This window comes from Pseudovirgaria hyperparasitica (genome assembly GCF_010093815.1).
Source record: "Pseudovirgaria hyperparasitica strain CBS 121739 unplaced genomic scaffold EJ05scaffold_2, whole genome shotgun sequence".
In the NCBI taxonomy this organism is placed as follows: domain Eukaryota; kingdom Fungi; phylum Ascomycota; class Dothideomycetes; order Acrospermales; family Acrospermaceae; genus Pseudovirgaria; species Pseudovirgaria hyperparasitica.
In genome coordinates, this window is record NW_022985550.1 from 1462845 (window position 1) to 1485017 (window position 22173).

At 49.4% G+C, this 22173-nt stretch overlaps 10 protein-coding genes across 10 annotated transcripts; 6 read left to right on the forward strand and 4 right to left on the reverse strand.

Annotated features, from left to right (window-relative positions):
- Positions 1-155: 155 nt before the first annotated feature.
- On the forward strand, positions 156-1112 carry EJ05DRAFT_195030 (uncharacterized protein). The gene has a single exon (XM_033739695.1). It carries the CDS (start codon positions 246-248, stop codon positions 1029-1031), a length of 786 nt encoding a protein of 261 aa, XP_033604490.1. The 5' UTR covers positions 156-245; the 3' UTR covers positions 1032-1112.
- On the reverse strand, positions 1112-2473 carry EJ05DRAFT_195023 (uncharacterized protein). Its single transcript, XM_033739694.1, has one exon. The coding sequence runs from the start codon at positions 2114-2116 to the stop codon at positions 1193-1195; it is 924 nt and encodes a 307-aa protein (XP_033604491.1). The 5' UTR covers positions 2117-2473; the 3' UTR covers positions 1112-1192.
- Positions 2474-5476: 3003 nt separating this feature from the next.
- EJ05DRAFT_195051 (uncharacterized protein) lies at positions 5477-6754 on the forward strand. Its single transcript, XM_033739696.1, has one exon. It carries the CDS (start codon positions 5695-5697, stop codon positions 6739-6741), a length of 1047 nt encoding a protein of 348 aa, XP_033604492.1. The 5' UTR covers positions 5477-5694; the 3' UTR covers positions 6742-6754.
- A 573-nt stretch (positions 6755-7327) lies between these two features.
- On the forward strand, positions 7328-8771 carry EJ05DRAFT_472972 (FMN-linked oxidoreductase). The gene has a single exon (XM_033743289.1). It carries the CDS (start codon positions 7414-7416, stop codon positions 8443-8445), a length of 1032 nt encoding a protein of 343 aa, XP_033604493.1. The 5' UTR covers positions 7328-7413; the 3' UTR covers positions 8446-8771.
- On the reverse strand, positions 8527-8878 carry EJ05DRAFT_195061 (uncharacterized protein). The gene has a single exon (XM_033739697.1). The coding sequence runs from the start codon at positions 8817-8819 to the stop codon at positions 8607-8609; it is 213 nt and encodes a 70-aa protein (XP_033604494.1). The 5' UTR covers positions 8820-8878; the 3' UTR covers positions 8527-8606.
- Positions 8879-9514: 636 nt separating this feature from the next.
- On the forward strand, positions 9515-11483 carry EJ05DRAFT_496920 (uncharacterized protein; the record flags this gene model as incomplete). Its single annotated transcript, XM_033746467.1, has 2 exons — positions 9515-10926; positions 10997-11483. The coding sequence occupies 2 exons, from the start codon at positions 9515-9517 to the stop codon at positions 11481-11483; spliced, it is 1899 nt and encodes a 632-aa protein (XP_033604495.1).
- Positions 11484-11729: 246 nt separating this feature from the next.
- Positions 11730-13391, reverse strand: EJ05DRAFT_434037 (putative MFS transporter; the record flags this gene model as incomplete). The annotated part of the gene is made up of 1 exon (XM_033741630.1): positions 11730-13391. The coding sequence occupies one exon, from the start codon at positions 13389-13391 to the stop codon at positions 11730-11732; it is 1662 nt and encodes a 553-aa protein (XP_033604496.1).
- Positions 13392-16483: 3092 nt separating this feature from the next.
- Positions 16484-18738, reverse strand: EJ05DRAFT_195086 (MFS monocarboxylic acid transporter-like protein). Its single transcript, XM_033739698.1, has one exon. The coding sequence runs from the start codon at positions 18561-18563 to the stop codon at positions 16770-16772; it is 1794 nt and encodes a 597-aa protein (XP_033604497.1). The 5' UTR covers positions 18564-18738; the 3' UTR covers positions 16484-16769.
- Positions 18739-18861: 123 nt separating this feature from the next.
- Positions 18862-20023, forward strand: EJ05DRAFT_482843 (exoribonuclease family protein; the record flags this gene model as incomplete). The annotated part of the gene is made up of 2 exons (XM_033745211.1): positions 18862-19386; positions 19436-20023. The coding sequence occupies 2 exons, from the start codon at positions 18862-18864 to the stop codon at positions 20021-20023; spliced, it is 1113 nt and encodes a 370-aa protein (XP_033604498.1).
- Positions 20024-20808: 785 nt separating this feature from the next.
- Positions 20809-22166, forward strand: EJ05DRAFT_472977 (uncharacterized protein). Its single transcript, XM_033743290.1, has 2 exons — positions 20809-21170; positions 21219-22166. Exons 1-2 carry the CDS (start codon positions 20883-20885, stop codon positions 21873-21875), a joined length of 945 nt encoding a protein of 314 aa, XP_033604499.1. The 5' UTR covers positions 20809-20882; the 3' UTR covers positions 21876-22166.
- The last annotated feature ends 7 nt before the right edge of the window (positions 22167-22173 follow it).

The window sequence follows — 22173 nt, forward strand, 5'->3', positions numbered from 1 at the left end:
TGCCCCTCTATTCCATATTTTGGTAGGGCGGGGCAGCGCCTGACGTCGGAGTCGGAGCTATCCTCACGGTTCACCGTGTGCGCTGGATCGTGCCCCAAACTACCCAGCCCCTCCCTCTTCTACAGGAGCTCGACCTCGGAAGCTTCAACGTCACTGTCTCACGGCACTGTGGCAACCTTCGACATGTTCAAGACAACAACCTTTCCTGCAGCTTCCAGCTTCTTTATATACGTAGACCTAGTATTATGAATCCACCCCCTCTACCACCACGTCCTATCTGGCAACCTACACCTGGGACGACCTGGAACTACATCCTAAACACTACTCTACGCATCGACCCAAGCATCTCTCATCATTCGGTCTACATCATTGATCTATTTGACAATGACGCCGCAAAAGTCGCTCACCTACACGCGCTCGGGCGCAAAGTGATTGCCTACTTCTCCGCCGGCACTTACGAAGACTGGCGCCCAGATGCTGCACATTTCCCCAAATGTGACCTGGGCTGCAAAATGGACGATTGGGAGGGAGAGAAGTGGGTACAAACGAGCTCTGGAAAGATCCGCGACATTATGCGTGCTCGGATCGACTTGGCACGTGCGAAAGGATTCGATGGGGTAGACCCTGACAATGTCGACGCGTACGATAACAAGAATGGACTGAAATTGTCAAAGGCGGATGCGATTGACTATGTTCGTTTCTTGGCACAAGAAGCTCATGCGCGAGGTCTAGCATGTGGTTTGAAGAACGCGGGCGATATTGTGCCCACGGTCGTCCGTGATGTCGAGTACTGTGTTCAAGAGCAATGTGTCGAATTTGACGATGTAGATATGTTCGTCCCTTTCATAGAGCACGGGAAGCCAGTCTTCCATGTCGAGTATCCCAAAGGTGATGATCCCGATAGCAAAAAGATGAATAATGACCGAGACGTCTCACCGAAGCAAAGAGACAAGGCTTTCAAGGCTAGATCAAAGGGCTTTTCGACCATTATTAAAAATGTGAAGTTGGATCAGTGGATACAAGTGTCTTAAAGAACAATGGATTAGGTGGCCCAAAGCGTCATTAATACCCAAACGCTGACATGACTGCTACTCCTGTTCCAATGACTCTAACGCCCTGCCCGTTTACATGCACCGAATCCTGTTTACAGAAATCCCGCCCGAAGTGCTCGCCATTTAGCGACTCTGTCAGCTTACCGAAACTGCGCGTCCCTTACATCCCTCAAGACACCAAGTACATCTCCCCAGGTCCTTCTCAAGTCCCCTACCGCTCCGCCACCGACTTCCCGCACTACGTTCTGTAGCTCTCCTCTCACTCTCCCTAGGTCTTGTACCACCGCTTCGACATCCCTTCTCATTGTCGCTTCTGTATCCCTGACGATACCACCAACTTCACTGCTCACCTGCCCTACCTCACGGAACACGCTCTCCCTCGCAGTCCCTATCTCTCTTCGTGCACCAGCAACCGCGGTAGCCAAATCTGCCATCGCAGCCTGAATATCACCATGCGCACCACGCAGGTCTGACTGGAAGTTTGTGTATAGACTCGACGATGCAGCTTGCGCGCCCGTATACAGTGTTCGAGCGGTGAAGATGGCGAGAAGCGTAGATAGGCCGACAGCCGCGGTGGCGGCGGCGATGAAAGGATTCTGATCGGTGTTATGGGGCTCTGTGTATGGAATCTCTTCTTCTGGGGGGTCAGGAATCGGGTCTGTGGGGGCGGTGGGGTATGTCCCTGGGACAATGAAAGAAGAAGAGTTCTCCTTCTTGTCGGGGTCGTAGTGTTGAGTTATTGGACTTGTGGAGATGGGACGGGGAGATGCTGCGTAAAGAGATGCGCCAGGAGAGGCTTCGGACACGGTGTATGGAGGCAGTGGCTCATCGTCGTGTGTCATGATAGCATCTTCAAAGGGTGGGGTCGAAGGTATGGAAGCTGTTGACTCCTGCGCTTGGTCGGATACCTCGTCTCTGGAATTACCCATGTCGACGTGGATATAATCTGGGAAGGTATCCGGCTCGCTGGGTGGAGGGGTGTTGATCATGTCTGCGTCGTCGTCGTCGCCCATTGTGCTCGCCACAGAGGGCGAAGAGGGACGAGAGGAAAGCGGCTGCGCCATTATGCTATTGTGCGTCTTATTTGCTCACAGTCTTGGGTATGCTCACAATCTAGATTGAGGAATGAAAGAGGTCAAGGAGTTTGCTGTTGTTGAGTAGGAAGGAGATTACGAGGCGGACTTCGGAGACGTACATGTGAATGAAGTACGCGGCGTGGCGGGGAGATCCATCGGCTTGCACAGCCGCGGACGGTCGATCTTGCACTGCGCAACCAGTCCAGCAACCTTCAACCCATGTTCACATTGCCTTAACATATAAATTTTGTTTTACACATGCTCGGACGAACAGCATCAACATGCTTCCACTCCGCTGCTCTACAATGATACCTGCTCGTTGAATAGTGGTACAAGCGAGGGACCAACTAATTGAGACACAAGGGTAATTACACGGACCATAGATTCATCCGGATTGTGATTCTTGAACTAACCTCTTATGGAGCGGCTAGGCGGGCGCTAAGTCGATGCTTTCTTCACATAATACTACTACTTTATTCTATAATTAAAGACGTAGTCACAACGAAACACTAGATGGGCCACCTTATATCGAATCGAGTTCTAACGTAATATTAACATGGTAACCTCCCGATGCTTTGTGTTTGACCAGACTAGAAACACAGAATCAGGCGACATCGCTAGACTAGGATCATAGAGTTCACAGTATGGGCGGTGCGAGTCTTTAGTAGATAGGGATTTGCGCAACTCAAGAAAGAGAATGCCTTTCAGTTTGTCGAGGCGCGACGGGATATACAGTATTGCAAACAGAATGGAAGAAAATCTCTACCAGGAACGAATCCTAAAGTAAATCTCATACCCTACAAGCCTTAGCTCCCTGGATTGTACGCAATGCATATATATAATAGAGAAACCGTAGCTACGCATTTCATGATCTTCACCCGTGAGTGTGAGCGTAGAATTGTACGTTGTGACTGCGTCAGCTCGCTCATAGCTTCTTATACGCAAGGGCGAACCACGTAGAGCGTTCACCTGACTGTCGCTATAAATTTTCTCGATGCATAATCCTGGATCATTGTTCGGCGAGTCGTGTCTGCAGGCATGGAACAGTACAGGTTAAGACTTTTTCTGTTCCACCATTATTGTATCCACTTTTGTGGTACACCCCCTGTGTTTGTCCCTTGTACTGTCGTGTCTATACAAGCAGCACTATAATACAACGTTACTATGTTGATTTCGTCACTGCTAACGCGAAGTGACCTCAGCCAATATCGACCAGCTCTTGATAACTCCTGAAATGTACTCTGTCATCACTACAGTTCAGAGGGCTGAGTGGTTGAAACATTAAACTACCGGCTCCTTCTCGAGGATGAATCTTGGTCACTGAAAAATAGGGCGGCAGAACGTTGTGGGTTCAATCGTTCAACCACAGGGCATGTAGAACTGATTCTTCATCAATCTTTTTGGCTTGGGACTTTTCATTTCATTATGCCTAGCTACGTAGGGGGTGTTGATAGCAACGAGGTGAATAGATTTTATAGCGAATTGATCGCTCGACCGCAGAGTGCATAGGCGATACGGCGGATGGCCGACGTTAAGCTTAAATATCATGCGGTAGAGACTGAATTCGGCCATGATAAGAATCATATGAAGACGTTGATTAGGTTGCTGGATCGAGTCACGACGGCTTCGGGTAATCACATCTGCATGGATGGAGACAGCAACCCCAGTCATTTTACAAGAATTGTCCAATTTGAAGTTAGTTAGGCGGTATACCGATGTATGAGCTATCTACCCACCATGTGCGCTAACGAGGTAACATTAGGTCAGTACGTACGGACGAAGATGAGTATCTGGTCAAGTCTGCGAGCTGCTGAATATACCGTCAAGCGGAATGGGCCTTTGTTCCGGATATTGACCCTGTTGCTGTTGTACTAGAGACCGCGATGTGAAGTAGATCAATGGGGTATAAGCTCTGGAATAATCCGGAAACTGCGAGCGAGTACCTATTGTTCTATGATGCTGGGACCATTCGCAGACGCTCGTCGAGTAATAGATGTTGACATAAGCATAACGAGTCTTCAGAGGGATGATTAGGTGTTAGGAGAGAAAACGCGACTTAGAAAACGCGCTAAGCGCGGCACCAACTGCTGAGCAATATTTCAACCACATAGCTTGTGACTCGGTTCGCAGTCGACCGCTACCCATTGCGGCTCATCTTACGTCATGTTTTGATCATTGAAATGAACATGGACGTAGCTCGCTGAAAAAGACTGAATGACCCAATGATTTTCATCTCATCTCCGACCTTCACAATTTCATTAGCGTTGCCCGGCGCCGTGATGGTACGGGGGCGGGCAAGTCGCGGCAGGCTAGGGCTATAGAGTAATTACAGATCATCTCAAGGCTGCCCCAGACCTTCCCCAAAGCATTCGCAAGACTAACCCACTAATAATAAGCCTAGCTATGGAGGGTACCGGGACTTGTGGTTCAAGTTGTCGAAACCGCATCGAGATTTGGCACACCCAGCGAATGACTTTGACTTCATCTAGAGGATATGTATGTGTTTAATGGCCTATCTACTGGAACCCTCTAGCATAATTACGATGCATTGTACAGCACCAATAAAGTACGCGTTCCTCAGTACTACGGCTTTCCGAGCAGAGTCTTTTCCTAGGCCGAAGCCATATTAGCCAGAGGCGAAGTAGAGCATACTATACCGATTTTGACGTCAACATTGCGGAAAAGAAAGCTTTCGTCAAGACCGAAGATGCGTCTCCGCACTGTCTCCGCACCCATCGAATCCTATACCTACTCTGGAGCCGCCAAAAGACACTCTTGAATTAGTTCGTTGGACCGCAGCACTACACCACTTCCAGGGTCCTTGCATATCACAACTCCTTTCATAACGTGGTATTTGCGTCCTTGGATGTCGCGGCGCCAGGTAGGAATCTCGATGGTTCCCGCGAAACAGATACCAGGCGTGATGAGATAGATATAGGGGCTTAATGATGACTTTCGCTCTCTCGTTCTAATGGAAGTCAAGGACCGGTTGAACTACTTTCCAATTATTCTAATTGGTCGCGCGGTGCCGGAAATCGCATTGTGCTCAGGTCACAGGATGGGATTCGTCCCTGGCAAACGGCGAATTTCTGATTTGGCATCAAGATGTTGTCATATTCGATTAGGATAACCTACGGATGCGCCCATTGCCGAACGATGATCTTCCATTGGCTTCAATGCTGCTCTGATCAGATGGGTCTTTACCGCATCTGGAGCTGAACGCTTCATACAGCTTACAGAGCTCGCTGTGGAGCCGCCAAAGAGCTTTAAAGCAGTGGAGCTCTCTCCAGCGCTAGACCCTTTCTAGCATCATTATCACAGTATTCGACATCGCCGCCAGGACGCACAAGCTGAAAAGAGCAATGCTGATGATACCCGTCGTTCCCTAGCTGTCCTGTCTCTTTGGCTCGGTCAACGGGATCTACGATGTACAGAGTACAAAGGGTGTGCAGACCCGCCCTTGGGAGCTGCTCCTTTCAAGCAATCTTGCCAGCCGCACGTCAATATACTCCTCAGCATCAGTCTCTTTGAATCAGTTCCAGTCTCAAAGCAGTGCCCATATCATTATGAAGTCATTCACTGTCGCTGCCCTTGTGGCCTCTGCTGCCGCGGCGCCATTCAATTTTCCACTGTCCAATGGCTTTCCCAGTCCAAGCAACGACGCCATTGCCACCATTCAAAAGCAAGCAGGAGGTCCTCTTCCAAATACGCCCCTCCCAACTGAGCTCTCCGATGGTGTAGTCACGTCGCTCCAGCTTATTGCTGCCAATGAGATATTTGAGGTTGCTTACTTTACTGAGCTATACCACAACATCACTGAAAACGTGCCTGGATACGAGGCTACGGAGGAGGATCGCTACTTCGTCACTCAAGCAATCAGACGCATAAGGGCCCAAGAAGAGCTTCACGCCCTCGGTGCCAACGCCATCCTCAAGAACGCTGGCAAGCCGACCGTCGGGGCTTGCGAGTATAACTTTCCGGTCAACTCCTTCCAGAGCGCTATAAAGCTTGCCAACACATTCACTGATGTTGTTCTCGGTGTCCTTCCTGCCGTTCAGTACCTCGCTGGTACTAACGGAGGTGCTCAAGGGCCAGCTCTGATCCCACTCATCGGTTCCATTGAGGAGCAGGAGGCACAGCAAACTGGATGGTTCCGTACCCTCCGCGGCAAGCTCCCATCTGCTGCCCCCTTCCTCTCCCCAACTACCCCTGAGTTCGCTTTGTCCGCCGTCCTCCAGTTCATCGTCAATGGTACTTGCCCGCCAGAATATGCTGCCGTTACTTCGGCTGTCAAGTCCTTCCCTCCCTTGAACGTCGTCAAGGCTCCTTCCGAGGACGTCCAGACAGCTTACTACTCTGTTGATGGAACAATCGCCAGCGGCAATGTTCTAGCCTATATCACTGGTCAGAGCCTTCCCGTAGTCGTTGCTATTGAGAACGCTAAGACAGAGGATGGCAAAACTACTTTCTCTGCCGCCTTCCCTGCCATCGCCCAATCTTTCTCAGATGGTCTCACCGTTGCTGCTGTCGTCAGCTCCAACCAGACATTTGCCAATGCTACTCAGGTTGCTCAGAACACAGTCTTTGGCCCGGGTCTTATCGAGTACCAATAGATGACCGCTTTTGATACGGGATGACTTATTGAAAACGATACACCTCGATGTCATCATGCATACCTGATGGGCGTAATCCCACCACCCTTAGATCACGAACCTGTACATAATGATAATGTCTACTACGATTAGATCGCACAGAATATATGGCTTATGTGCAACACACGGAGTATTTTTGGAGCTATACTTGTCCGAAGGCTTACAGGTCTTTTCTTGCTATTTTCTCAAACTCGTGATGAACAACTAACGTTAAGCATAAAGTCCATCATTTCAGTCCTCCCCTTCTTATCTTCGCACATCTTCTCTCCCTCATAGTCTCTTTCTCTCTGGACCTTACCAGCCACAAGGCCTCGCGCGCGGCAGTGCCCCTCCGCTGTATCTCTTCAGTCCTGTACTCACTTGGTCAATGGGAGTCTTATCTGAACGAACAGGACGGAAGTTGACCCTCAGTCGGAGCTCCGATCCCACTAGCACCAATATTATGGCTGGGTTGAGGGGGTCGTCCAGGTATATTTCATACTGGGTCTGCGCAGAACTCAGACAAACCCAAGCAGTCATGATTTCGACCCCGGACCTCGGCCGACAGTTCTCATCATTCTCTGCAGAGTAATCATTGTGTATATCGCTTGAAAGTCAAGAACTACTTCTACCCTTCTCTCACGTCGCTGCAAGATGAAAATTGAACCGCCTCTTCTCAACTCGGCTAATCCATGGGCTACCACATATGAAGATCTCCTTGCCCTATACCGATGTCCTTACACAGGAGCTGTCACAACACGCACGGCGATGCTGCAAGGATTTGCGCACGACGATGCGATTCATAGATACGCATTCTTCAATCCGGTGACTCAAGAATCTCACCAAAATCCTGAGGCCGAAAATCTGCCTTCTGAACAAACGGCCAGTGTGAACAATCTGGGCTACAGTCCACTCCGATTGAGTGAATATCTTTCTTTCATTAAACAGATATCCGAAGTCGCCAAATCTGACTCTTCGCTTCGTAGAGACAAACCGTTCATTGTTTCTGTGACAGGGACTGCTTCGGATGTCGAAGTGTGTCTTGAGAGGATTGCAAACACGGCGCAACAAGTATCGATGCCTCTTTTCATGGAGGTCAATCTCAGCTGCCCAAACATTCCCAATAAACCTCCTCCAGCATACTCCATATCCGCCCTTATACCATATTTATCAGCAATATCAAAGTCGAATGCATCCGTATCCATTCCAATCGGCCTAAAACTTCCTCCTTACACCTATGCGGGCCAGTTTGATACCTTGATCACAGCGCTTGGTTCTATGGATCCCTGCTCTATCTCCTTTCTCACCAGCACTAATACTCTCGGATCGTCCATGCTGCTCTGCCCTAAAAGTGAACCGTCCAAAAAGGATGGCTCTTATGTGCCCGTACTGTCACCAACGTCCGATACACAGAGCTGGGATCATTCTCTTCCTTCCGGTCTTGGTGGCCTCGCTGGTTCAGCGCTACACCCTCTGGCGCTCGGAAATGTCTTCAGTTTACAACAATTTCTTCGCAACCATCCGACCCTAAATAGTATTCAAATCATTGGTGTCGGAGGTGTAGAGGACGCGGAAGGTTACAAGCGCATGCGAAGTGTTGGTGCTTCCGCTGTCGGTATTGGCACTGGTCTTGGGCGCTTGGGCATTGGAGTCTTCGAGAAGATTGTGAAAGCTTTGGAGGATTAGTCATTTCATACCGTCAGACTGATGCTTGGATCTACGATTCTTTCTGGACTTCATCACGAAGCATGGCTTAAGTTTATCGCTATTCTGCCAAACTTTCCGGTTTGACGTCGCGTCGTCTAGTAAAACGATAAGAAGGATCGTGGCTGGCAACAGAACGTTCATTATGTGTCTTGACTATCTCGACGAGGTTTTGCGCTGCTGACGATGTGTAGGCTGTGATACGGCCATGTACCAAGAGATAAGCTGATATGGATTCTTCTAACTATACTTAAAATGAACAAATTTTTTATAGTATTAATGAAAGATATATTTAGATTTATAGAGAATCCTCTCTCTCTCTCTCTCTCTCTCTCTCTCTCTCTCTCTCCCTTCATAATTAAACCCTCTTATTTAGATAGGATATAGGAGTTTAGAGCTTGAAAATATGTTAGACTTATTAATCTAAGATACTCTATCAGTCCGTATGAATATTATAACATGTAGACTGTTATATAGAGGTAGAGAGGCATAATTCAACCTCTAGGACTAGGTAAGCACGCGTGTGTAGAAATAGAGAAACGCTAGAGAGTCAAATGTTACGAAATCTAACGGATCCAAATCCATCTAACCAAATCTAGCATGGATGATATAGAACTAACCGCATATAGAGTACCTCATCCATAGCATTATTCTCCCTCCTGGCTTGCTCATCTACCGAACCAGATAGAAACCTGATTTTACAATCAAAAACCTGATTTGAAAGATAAAAACCTGATTTAGCAGATAGAAACCTGATGTACTAATGTGCCAATACACCAAGGCACGTACACCACCTAGTTCACTTGTCGCGTCAGAGCTGCCGTTGCCTACGAAGGAACGGGTTACGACAGTGGCAAGAGAGGAATGTAATGTGATAGTGGCAAGAGAGGAATGTAATACGATAGTGGTAAGAGAGGAATGGATTACGACTGTGGCAAAAGACCAAGTCGTTGCAAGCTTCTTAATACTACGCTCTGCGCCTGTATGAATCCTTTTAGCGCGATCACTACGTTTTACGACCAGAAAATAACACCTTTGGCATTGAACCAGGATGGTCATCAGTCCTCTGCAGGTGGTACGTCCGCTGGACTCTGCATTTATGGCCACTGGAATGGACTATCTCCTAGACGACTCTTCGGAAGATGAGCAAAAGATTTATGCCATGGACGCCGATATCCCGACTCACGTTGTTGCCGACTTTGTGCAATTCTGCCAGCACGGCCGCCTGCCCACGGGTCAGCAGAGCAGGTCACGACTGTTGTCTGCAGAAGATGTAAAGCTTTTATGTACTCCGTATTCTTCCTGGGCAAGCGCTACATCACTGAGTCAGAAGCTAACTTCAAGCGCCAACGAGCTGGCTCGAAAGGAATGTCTCCCGCGGAAACCTTCCTCGGCGGACGATCAGAGCGCTCGCTGCACTTTCGTCGAGAAGCCTATCGCGGCGTTGAAGGCACGACTCTGGGCTGGAGTTGCCCCTGTTTCTGACTCTCGTTGGGAAACGATGGGTTTAAACAAACAGAGTCAATTCAGGCTCGCTCGCCAGCAGATGTCCATGGTCGTCAACACATTCCTCTATATAAACGGTAATGTAAGCTTATTGAATAGGCGAGAGACATATAATGCAATTTACGCGCACTACTCCGAGTTTGACTCTGCGCTGGAACAAGTCAGAGAAAACGATACTGACGGACCCCCTCGTGTCGCAAAGCTATGGGCTGAGTACATATCAGACCTCTTCACATACATGCCTGCGAAAGCACACTCATGGATCCATGCACGCGCTGTATCTCTATGGGCTGACATCATGCGCCGCATCGCCAACCAGAAGCCCGAAACGACAGCCAAACCCATAGTACACCTATCGAGACAGGCCAAAATGCACAACAATGTCGTACACATCTTGATCCAAGCAGACACTGCGTTTACCATGCCCACTCAAGGATTCGACGGCATAAAACAACCATCTGTGCCTCCTCATTTTGATTCTAAGGGAGCTAAGCCCATCAGCGCACAATTTGACGTTGATGTCTTTCATACAGCATTCTTGAAACGTTTTCGTTATCTCAACACACTCACCGAGTTCAATGACGCAGAGTTGCGCCGCACAGCGACCAAAGAGTGGTTCACCAAGAAAGGGAAGTCCGTCGAAAAAAACCGTGCCAGTGTAAGGCGTGAACTATGCGGTCAGGAAGAGACATATGGGACAAAGTGGATTGCTGACGTCCAGCACGCAGCCCCAGAAAGGCCTCGAAGGATGGGGTTCGTGTTGTATCGCATGAACGCTAAAGAGACTGAAACCGATGAGCAATGGGGCGACTTCCAGTGCAAATTCTACAAGGCTGCGATGAACTCCGATCTGCAGCAAGTAAAGCATCACTGTGTGATCCAATGGGAAGATGCACGGCACCTACAGCCAATGAAGAAGACGTTGGAGCAAGAGTGTGACTTCAGCAAGACCAAAGAGTACGTCGCATTCCCTAATGCTTCTGATAAACCTTTTTGCCCGTCGAGATTCCATCTAATGGCACCACAGACACTTCCAAGCTCTCACGGCGTCATCAGACTTCCACCCCTCGCTCCGTACAGACTGCTTCCTCGTCGCCGACTCGTGTAGCGTGCAAAGCTTCATGCAGCCAAACACAAACGAACCGGATTGTGAGTGCGGGCCTAGTATCCTCGCCATTGACACCACTTGGACGGCCCCGGCCGCACACGACATTCTACGCCTGCACATAGAGGCCGGCTACAACGGTCGACTACGCGTGCTAGCTGAGGTGCTATGGGACGACTTTGCTGCGCTCCTGGTGTCTGACGCGCAGCGCATGGTGGATCTGTGGCCGCTGGCTAAGCATCATCCGAGTAAGGTGTACATTGGCACTGTAGTTCAGGCACACAAAATCCTCTGGCAGGATAAGGAGTTGCCGAAGGATGAAACATGGACGCACTTTGTGCGCTTTTTGAGGGATAATAGAATGATTCCTGAGAGAGATGATGAGAGGTGGACCGTGAAGAACTCGTGAGGGAGGAGAAAGTGCAACAAGCATTGTGAGTGATGATGTTTGCATAGTGTGGAAGGCGGGAGTAGACACCCGCGGTATCTTACTTGATACGATATTTGCGATAGGTCAAGTGCTCATCGAGTACTGTTTTCCGCTATAGCGCGGGATCCATGGGTATCATATTGTATCATGCTGTTTAACCACTTTTTCAACTCGATCAATCATGATCAGCTCCTTTTGGTGTAGCCACCTTGTCTATCGCCAATTTTACGGCCCCTTTTTTAATTTTACACAGTCCTCATCCATTTCTAAGTCAGAGGTGGTCGCAGTGTCTGTTTTCTTCTTCCTCAGAATCGTCGTTCCGACTACGATTGCCCCCATAACTGTCGCTCCGAGGGCGCATGCAAGACCTTGGCTGAACGCATTCCTCAATCCAATTGCGTATGCTTCCAAGATTGCATCGATGTCCGCCGGAAATGCCTCGCGCAGTCCCACGGCACCGTTTTGTACGATGCGGACCGGATCTACACGTGGCGCGACACGCTTTAGCGTACTTATTAGTCCGTTCGCGAAGATTGCCTGGCCAGTCGAGAGGAAGAATGCACCGCCGGTCAGCTCGAAAAAGAGCGTCATGCCGATCATATTGGGAATATCTGCCAAATCGACACTTTTCTGGTTCGCAATCATGGGGATTTGGAGACCGATGCCGATGCCTACACCAACGACGATCTGGTAGCCGATCCATTCGGCCGGAGTGGAGTGCAGGTCGAGCAGCTTGATAAGCGCAGAGCCGATGACCATGAGGATCGGACCGAGTATCATGGGAACTTGCCAGAGGTTGGTGCGGCCAATGAATTGAGACGCGACGATGGTGAATAAGGATGTGGAGAGGATCATGGGGATATTGCGGTAGCCAGACTGTTCCGCATCCACTCCTTGAATGGATTGGAAAAGAATTGGAAGGAAGTAAATGAGTGGGAAGTAAGCACCAGAGATGAGGAATGTGGTGATGCAATTCCCAGGAACTGGCCAGATTTTTAGAAGACGAGGCGGTGCCAGGGCTCGCTCACCCATGAAGTGTTCATTGACAAAGAAGATGACCATCAGAAGCCCAGAAACAACTAGCATTCCGATGACTCGAGAGTCGTTCCAAGCGTAAGATACGCCCCCCCATTGCATGGCTAGCATGAGACAAGTGCCTGCGGCAGTCATCATCAACGTGCCTGGAAGGTTCATGTCGAGAAGGAAGCGAAACCCTTGAAATGGTTGGCGGGAATTCTTGTGAGCTTGTGGTGTATCAAATACAAAGAAAAGAGAAAGGACTGTGACGATTCCAATAGGAACATTGAAAAGGAAAGTCCACCGCCACGAGGCATGAGTTGTAAGGATTCCGCCTAGGAGAGGACCAACAACACTCGCGACGCTGAAAGTTGCACCCATGATGCCAATGCACATGACCTTCATTCTTTCAGTTGTGACAAATGCAATGCAGATAAAGGCACCTCCGATCGTTCCTGAGCCTCCAATCCCAGCTATTGCGCGTCCCAGAATGACAGTAGGTGAGTTTGGAGCCAATCCAGATATCAGGTTGCCCATCTCGAAGACAGCAATGGCAGTTATGAGAGTCCATTTGAGGTCAAACGTACTGTATGCCTTGCCCCAGGTCGCTTGAAAGGTGGCCTGGGTAAGGAATGACGCAGATCCGTACCAGCCTACGTCGTCCAGTGACATGAAGTGGGCAGTTATTGCGGGGACTGCGGTTGCAATCACGGTCATCTCGAGAGCTGAGAGGAAGATGCAGAGCATGATGGTTCCCAGAACGGCAATAAACTTAGCACCTTTCGGTGTATCATCTTTCGTGCCTTCGTCGGTAGGTATGTCGAATAGCTCAGTATTCGTGGACGAAGCTGTATCATGGATGGTAATCATGTCGGTATCCTTCTGGCTCTCATTTTTACTTGTCAGTGAGTTTAATCGCTCCATCGTAAGTTGAGTTAGGTGGAGAGGTGGAGTCAATGAAAGAAGTCAAAGTAGGAGATAGGCACAGAATGATCGGACGGCCGTTGAAGGCCAGCAAATACGACCGATGAGACAACGACCGACTGAGCCGTGGATGGTTATACGGCAGAAGGCATTCGAGAAGAAGCTGTAGATGCAGTGTAAGGGCTAGCAGCCAGTGTTATAACGTGGAAGACAATCTTCAGATATCGACTGACGATCATACCCACAATCCAGATGGGTCGGGGTGGGGATTGGCCTCAATTGCTAATTGATCCTTTAGCGGGCTTCGGCGAACCAGATGACTCTCTCGTGCCCTAGCGTTGGACACACGAGGCCGTCAGCCAATCAGCGTGGAACATACAGTGAATAAACACGTAAGTGAAGCGCCCTGGCCTAAAGCGGGAGCGTGTAATACGGCGCTGCATGGCATTCCTTTCTGCGGCTGTCATTACAGTTAAAGCCTGTGCGGTATGCTGCAGTGTTGACAGAGGTCTAAAAATGCCGTGCAATCAAGTTGCGCCTGGTGTCTTTACGTGGAACGCACGTTAACATGCATGCCGTCGATCATCCTCCAGGCGGTCGGTCGGTAAGTATTACAGTGATAGTGTCCCGTCCAAAATATACGAGTGGCGAGGCCAATCATTAGCTTGTGGTGTCAAGCTGAGCGATTACGCCTAGAGCATACATAGTATATTGCGGCGCGCAATTGATTCGCAATTACAGTCTGCCGACATTATGCAAGCCATTCAACGCAAAGAGGAGGCCAAGTAACTGAGTTTCCTGCAGGGTCGACCGGGACAACAGAAGAGTAGCCGTCACGGATACCAATGCGATCTGAAGTCCGTGGAATGACTGCTTGCGGAGCATTTTGCGAAATAGTACATCAGTACATAGTACGATGTACCATGGGTGTGACTACCGCCGCCATCCGTAAGGCACAGGCTACTGCAAGCCGTCGCAAATTGGATCGAGGTTTATTGTCTGGCCTGATGTGGGCAGATGAGAATCATGCTGGAATGTAATTACACGACAGGCTCGTGTCCAGGGAGTTGGGAAGTCTAGCCATACCGTCGGTTCGGGTTCGTGTTTCCCCCCAAACGCCAACGGGTCGTTTCGATCTACATATGTGAATTTCTGGAATGGAGGCGTGTTGTGCGGAACGTGAATTGTGCTGGTTGTGTGACGCAGGTTGAAATAAGAATTGTTTGATTCGACGGCGGCGATGGCTTGCGGGCTGGGATGTTCGGCGCGCAACGGCACCACGCCCGTGCGGCAAAGTAAGGGGCTTCTTGAGGCTCGAGCTTGGCCAAATGCGGCGTAGTGTGTTTACACCTTGGTCGCCGTCTCAGAACCCTGGATAGGAAGAATCATATTACTCTATCAAAAGAACAGAGCGCAGACAGCACTGGATGTTAGTGTCAAACAAGCAACCCTATTCCATCGATGAACAGGCTAGATTCATACGATTGACCACAGTACATACAATGCACAGCATATACATGGATGGTAACGTCACTTTCGTAGCCGTAGTTCTCTACCCCAGGGCTTCGCACGAAAGCATCAGGCAACGTACTGTAGATCACCCAGTCTGACTCGCGGTCAGCACCAAACTTAGCCATCAAAGCTGTCGTATTGTGCTGTTTAGGCACAATCGTCCCAGCGCTTAACCTCTGTCTGAAACAATAGCATGTAGCATACTTTCCAGGCAAACTGCATATGTCTCGGTATGGCACTGATGTGAGATGACGCTTTAGTATGAGGGATGGACTGGACGTTGCTACAGCTCTGAGCGTAGTGTCTTTGGTGAAGCTGGCTGAGAAGGTGAGCCAGAATGAATTGGGCATAATATATGCAAGGCCAGAGGGCTTGCGTGGGATGGCACTTTGGTTAAGGAACCGACTAAATGCGAACTCGCCTCAATGACCGAGAGATCTCACTTGTCTCCTTTTTCGTTAATATTTGTTGCATCTTCTCCTCCCTCCTGCATGGACCGTGTCTGACTGCAACACCCTGTCTGTAGACGGAGAATCACTGTATACAGTCGCGTAACTGCTCTGGACTACTTGTATCTCCAAGCGTGGAGGCGTGTGTAGGTTTCCTAGAGTCTGAAATCGAAAGCCCGGGAGATGTCTTTTGCCGCAAAACGCTGAGATTCTAGCACTCCAGGTGCAAGCAATTACATTCGCAACAAGATCGTACGACGTGTTTGTCTGTGGCATATCCACATATATTCATTGGTGATTGCCTCAAACTTGTAACCAGCACCCCAGTATGCGAGGACCTTTTGTTAATACGCCTCCGTCAGATGCTGATATGACCTCTAGTTCTGACACGTGGGTAGATAGCTGCTTATCTGCTCATTACTGCGTTTATTTCAAGTGTAGCTAGTACGAGACAGCATACCAATAGAGGCCTGAGACAAGTTGCAGATGTCTTGGAAACACGATCGGTCGAGATCATTCATGTGATGCGTCTGCATACTTCGCCTACCGGGCTTTCGCACTCCTCCAAATCTAATGCTCTCATACCTGCATTCTTCCCTCTGTACCAAATATATACGCTAGCCTATATAGAGCCTGTTGCCGCATCTGATAGATCTTATCGGCTATCTGAGATGAATCTGGCTTCGGACCGTAAGTCCAAGGTATAACTTATGATCGTATGGCACAATTATGAGAAAGAGTATGGATGCTAACTGTACGGTGAGAGCAGTTAATGAATACGTATGCGGTTGTATCGACGCACGATGTCGTGCGTCCGACTACATAAACAGTCGAAACGATGTCTGATTTGGCTGAACATGACAGACTTTGCGACAACAACGTCAGCGTACATTCATTATTCACACAGAGTTCGTTGAGAAGAAGACGAGGTTGACAGACTGCTATTTGACCCGTCGTCATATCTGACAAATCTTGTGGAAGCGCTGGTCGCTCGTAATGCAGGAGTTAGAACGACACGTAGACCGAAACAGATAAACACGCGTAAAGGACTTGAGGTAAATAATTACTTTCTGAGATAACATTCTGAGATGTGAACGCATTCGAGATATAGCAAAATATATGCAGCAACGCTAATGTAAGCAGGAGCAACAAGACATTGTCATAATCTGCTGTGCAGGGTATCGCATGCAGAAACTCAACCGCAACGCTGCATGCCTCAAGAAGAACAAAGGCACTGGTGCCACCATCTAGTTGCAACGAAGGAACCAGATTTAAACGCCTCGCAAAATGCATGAAGTGATCAGAGGTATACCGCTAAACGTTCTGGGGGCTTTCTGCTTCGGCATCAACAGAGAGGTATTGATCACACCGCAATACCACGTCGGTACCAGCCGTTCACTCCTTTCCACGCCCACAACCAGAGTCCACACGCAATCCACACACTGACTGCCATGCCCCAAAACGTTGGGGCGTAGCACCGTGTTCCATAGCACAGTGTGTCCGTTGTATGTCCTTGGCTCTGAGCCTCTCCAGCCTTTTGATACACAGCTGCATAAAGTGCGCCCCAGACAGTTGCACCCAACGCAGGCATGGTCGCTACAATACCCCAATTCGTGCCAAAATTCTCAACACCCCAGACCACGCTGATTATGATGGGAATAAGACTGAAGGTGGCACCGTAGCCGGCACCAATGAGGGTGGAGACAGCTCCAAATGCCATCGCATTGTTCTGAGCCGCGCCCGAGGCAAGCAAGATTTGTCCGATCGAGAGCATGATCGCGAAGGCGAGGAGAAATACTATGCGGGAAAGTGTGAACTTCTTCGGCGAGAGAGATGGAAGAGAGGAGAGAGACAAGATAGATGATGAGAGATCGCGTCTGTGTTGGCCGCTTGGGGCTATAGGCGACAAGATATCAGAGACAATGCCAGTGAGTATGCGAGCTGCAGTGGATGTCACGGCGATTATACCGACGTGCGTAGCGCGTGTTACCATAGCGCTCTCGGAGGTACCGGGCGGATATAGAGTCGGGATGATTGTGCCAACATTGTTGATATATGCTTCACCAGGGCCCGTGAGAAGGAAGAAGCCTGCGGCAAGGTACCACATAGTTTGGTCGGTCAGGAAGCGGCGAGTCTCCTCATTGAGAAGCCAGGTTTTCTTACGGGCCTCTTCTTCGGCGCGTCGTTGTAGGACTTCCGCTTCATGGTTCAGGAACGAGAATTGGGATGCTGAAAGATCTGCTGTGTTCAAAGTACCGTAGCCATGTATATCGGCAGCCCGAGAGAAGAACTCAGATTCAGATAGGAAGCCGCTTTGCTCGAGCTCGTCAATAGCTTCATCGATCATTTCAGCTTCATTGACAATTTGCAGAGCGAAAAGGCCAATAGTGCCGACGCTTAGCAGGAGGATCCCCAAAAACAGGAAGTATTTGAAGACGTCTACGTTTGTCGAGCCGTCGGCCAAACGCTCATATAGAAGCTTGTCCCCGACTTGACTCTGCCACATTCCGCTCAGCCCAAAGGCAGCAATAGGTAGAGCAAGGGCGACGCCCTTATTCTTTCCCCGACCGAAATTTTTTGCGCACGTCGATACTGCGGACACATACATGCAGCAGGTACCCATCCCAACGCAAACGAATGAAAATATCATGATCCCGATAGGCCAGCCATCGCCACCATTGGATACTGGAGGGCCACTCTTATATGTGAAAGCTGCTAGCAGGTAGCCCAGTCCGAAGAGAAAGCCAGAGAGGAGTGATGGTAGACGTGGTCCGTATCGGTCACACAGATATCCGAAACCTGGCACAGGCAGGTACATCGCGAGCTCAGCTGCGATGGACACCCAATTGACCTCATACTGCGAGTAGCCTAGGCGCTTTTGAAACATTCCTCCGTACAATGAATACGCAGTGATGGATCCGGCACATGAGCAGTTCACCAACGCCCAGACGAAGCTGAAGTACCGTACGACTTCGCGCTGCATCCTCTTTCGGTCGCGTGCCTGTATGCCTTCTGCAACTTGCTCGAAGAAGCTGCCCGCATAGCTTGTGTCTTGACTTCGCCTTTCATTGCTACTATCTCGATCTACTTGTAGGAGAGGGCGACGCGATCCGGGGCCGGGAAAGTCAAGTTTGCTGATGCCATTGTTCGGTGACATGACGCAGGGTTCAGAAAGCGGTCAACAGGAAATGAGCATGGTAACGAAGGGAAGGAGAGATCCAGATTGATGAAGGAGCAGAGGAAGGAAAGGATTCGTAGGAGGAGTAATAGATGTCCTTAGACAATACGAGGTAGAGAGAATGTAGCTGCCGGCGGTTACAGAAATGAGGCTGTTCAAGCAGCTTGACGTTATGACTAAATCCGGATCGTCAGCATGACTCGTGCGTCGCAACGCACGAGCCCCCATGACTTCGAAGCTCCTGTGACTTCAACTTTTTTGTCCTCCTGCAGCAGCAATGGCACCAACCGCGCAATCAGCGCAAGTCCTGTTGTCACCTGCGGAATTATCCTATCTTCATTCCTCGCTCGCTCTGACCCCTCCTGTTCGACCTGATGGACGCACATCTACTGAACTCCGTTCGCTAGTCGCCGAGGCGGACATTTTACCTACAGCGAATGGCAGCGCAAGAATCTGCTTTCAAGATGGCACAGAAGCAATCGCGGGTGTAAAAGCTGAAGTTGAAAATTCGCAATGGCATCCGGTGACGGGAGGGTACGAGACAAACTTGGAAACGGGCGGCACTGATGTAGAGATGAGCCAAGATGCAGACGAAGATGAGGAAGCAAAGCGCACGCGAAGGAGCAAGGGCAGAGGCGAAAATACATGGGTCGAAATGAGTATCGAGATACCTGGTTTTCGTGATGACGATGCGCTCCCTGTGTATCTAGCTGCCATGCTTACTGAGGCGCTGCTGTCGGATGGAGTATTGAAAGACAGATTGTACATCAATAACCGTTACCACTGGAAGCTCTATATCGACGTAAATGCTCCTATTTTTGCACACCAGCCCAGTGCTGACCATGCTATAGATTCTGCTACTCTCCCCGCCACTTTCCTATCCTCTTCCGCTCCTTTCACTTACGACACATCTCGCTTTACTCTCCTCTCGCTTGCCTTCACTCAAATCAGAAGGTGATGAGGACCCTTTCTTCGACGATGACTGGGAAGCTGCCACACCTTTATATGCACCATCGTCGAGGCCCCCAGTGACACTGCTCGTGATGACAGTCGGCTCTAACATAATATTTGACCCTGCAAAAGAAGAATTAGCAGTCGCAGAAGCAGCTCTCGCAGTCTCGTGCGCGAGTGACTATAACAAGACTCCGGACTCGAACGGCCGAGGAATAAATATCCTTTCCATCCGCACGATTGACCCACCATCTCGTCTTACACCGCTGGGCATTCCAAACTCCCTCAACTCAGCGACGGGAGGAGCTGCTCCAGTATCTCAACAAGATCTTGTCACCATCAGAGAAGGTATGGATTCGCAAGGTGTTTGGCGTCCTCCGCGAGGAGGTATCAAGAGATCTATGATCGCTCGAGTTGTCAAGGCCGCAATCCAACCGGGAGGTGTTGCAGATGAGATCCTGCAAGCTCTCAAGAATGTGGAAAGATGAAAAACAGTAATGGCTTTCGAGAGCTTTGGCTTTGGTATATCCAACGAGTCATGACTAAGGTCGTATATGTACGACATGATGTCTCACCTGTGCCGATAGCGCATCATAGTCAGCAAAGGAAGTATCATCTATTTATTACAGAGGACATCATACGTCGTGGAGAATCAGGAACATGAACTGATATGAGAGAGGGCATGGATGCTAATTCTCGAGTCAATAGATATTCATGAAGATCAATGGTCACTTAGGTTTGGCCTCAAGCGTTCGCAAGTATCCGAGTAGGTACGTAGAATATGACGCGGCAAACGCAAATATTAAGACGTATCTGAAACTTCCCTTTCCTCTCAAGACGCATGATTCCTATAACTTTTGTAATCCTGCAAATGACACCCGGCTGTAATCAAGTCTTCGACTGTGGTCGGGAGTCGTGAGCATTGAATGGTCAGATCACACATTTTCTCAGTACCTGATTCACTTCGATTCCGGGTGGCGGCGGCAACATTCCGTCCTTCCGCAACTCAGAAACTTTGCTACCTTTCCTTCGTTTACAGACAAAATACCACTAGAAAACGTATTCCATACTCTACGGGCATGTCCTCACCAATGGACAGTGTGGTCTCCTCAGGCACTGCTCACGCAGCTTCGTCAGCCGAAGCCACGATCGTGCAGACTTGTCAACTCAGAGATCTTCCGAGAAAAGCGTTCGACACTTTCCAAGACCTTATTCAATTTATATGTGAGGATCTAGATCACGTTCATGAACAGTTGTCAATTCGCTCACGCCCTTACAGCTAAAGTACAGCGGTATGCTTTGCTCAGAGACGTTAAGCAGGAGCTTCATTTTGTGGTATCAGATAGTATGGACAAGTCCGTCACAGTTGCGATAGGTATCGAAAATATGTCACGACAGAACTATGAGATCCTCTTACGATCAGTGCCTTCAACCAACACGAGAGATGACATTCCAGCTGCCATTCGTAGCTTGGAACGCATTTGCGACCGAGCTATACTAAGGCTAGAACGAGAAGCTCTGGAAGTGATTTCTTTCCTCGAAGGACAAGGAATTGACAAGAGTTCCGCGGATCATGGATTTCAGCCTGGGTCTGCATTCTCCGTGCGGCAGATAGAACGGCTAGGTATCACCCAGGTACTTGTTATTACTGCGATTCTGAGAGCCATAGCTAACATGCAACAGGTCCAAGATGCAACGCAGGTGCACAAGAAGATCCTTCTGATGGGGTCCCCAGTAACACCCGAAAAGCTCATAACGCCTGTTTCAGCGACGGTTGGATCCGGATCAATCTTGAAGCGGAATAGAAACGATATCTACTCCGTGTCACAGTCTCGCTCTGAACCGAGGCCTTCGACTGCTTCAAAGAAAGTGTGCTTCGAGGCTCCTGCTACTATGCCTCCAGAACCTTGGGTGGTCAAAGGATCAGATCTTACATCATTGGAGCAGGCAAACTACATAATCCTTTTCCACGACCCGTCCGTAATCGCTTACCCACCAGTAGTGCACAGTCGCAAAGACTGCTCACGACCTTCTTATCGCTTCGGATCGCTGTACGTGTTGAGAGCGCGGTATCAAGGCGAGGTACGCACTATTATGCGGACGGCAGGTAACGAAGATATCCTTGATTGCGCTATTCCTGCCCAGGGAGAGAGCTCGTTGGTTGACTCCGACAAGAATACCGTACGTCTGGTATTCGAACACAATGGTGAGCAAACACCTTGGACCTTTTCAGTTGGTAGTCTCCAATCTGCCATGGACCTGGTCTGGGTGTATGAGCGACGTGGATCAGCACTGTCGCGACTTTCGCAGGAACGACGATTCATTGCGGCGCCACTATAAACCTCAAGCCCGTCTGTGTGCCACAGTCACAGCATACCTTGGGGCTTCTACTTTTGATAGCCTGCGCGTGTGTGTTTTCTAATCACAGGAGGTCTGGACACGGTGTGAAGCATCATAGCATGTCTCAAATGAGTCAAATCCGGTTGGGGAATAATATTGCATCACGGCAGACGTGTAAGTGGCTAATCGAATATCATACTCTCACCACACACACTTGGTCTTGTAGCATGTACCGAGTCACTTTGACCGTAACGAGCACCTGCGCGACCTAGAATAGAGCACCAGACGGAATCCTAGA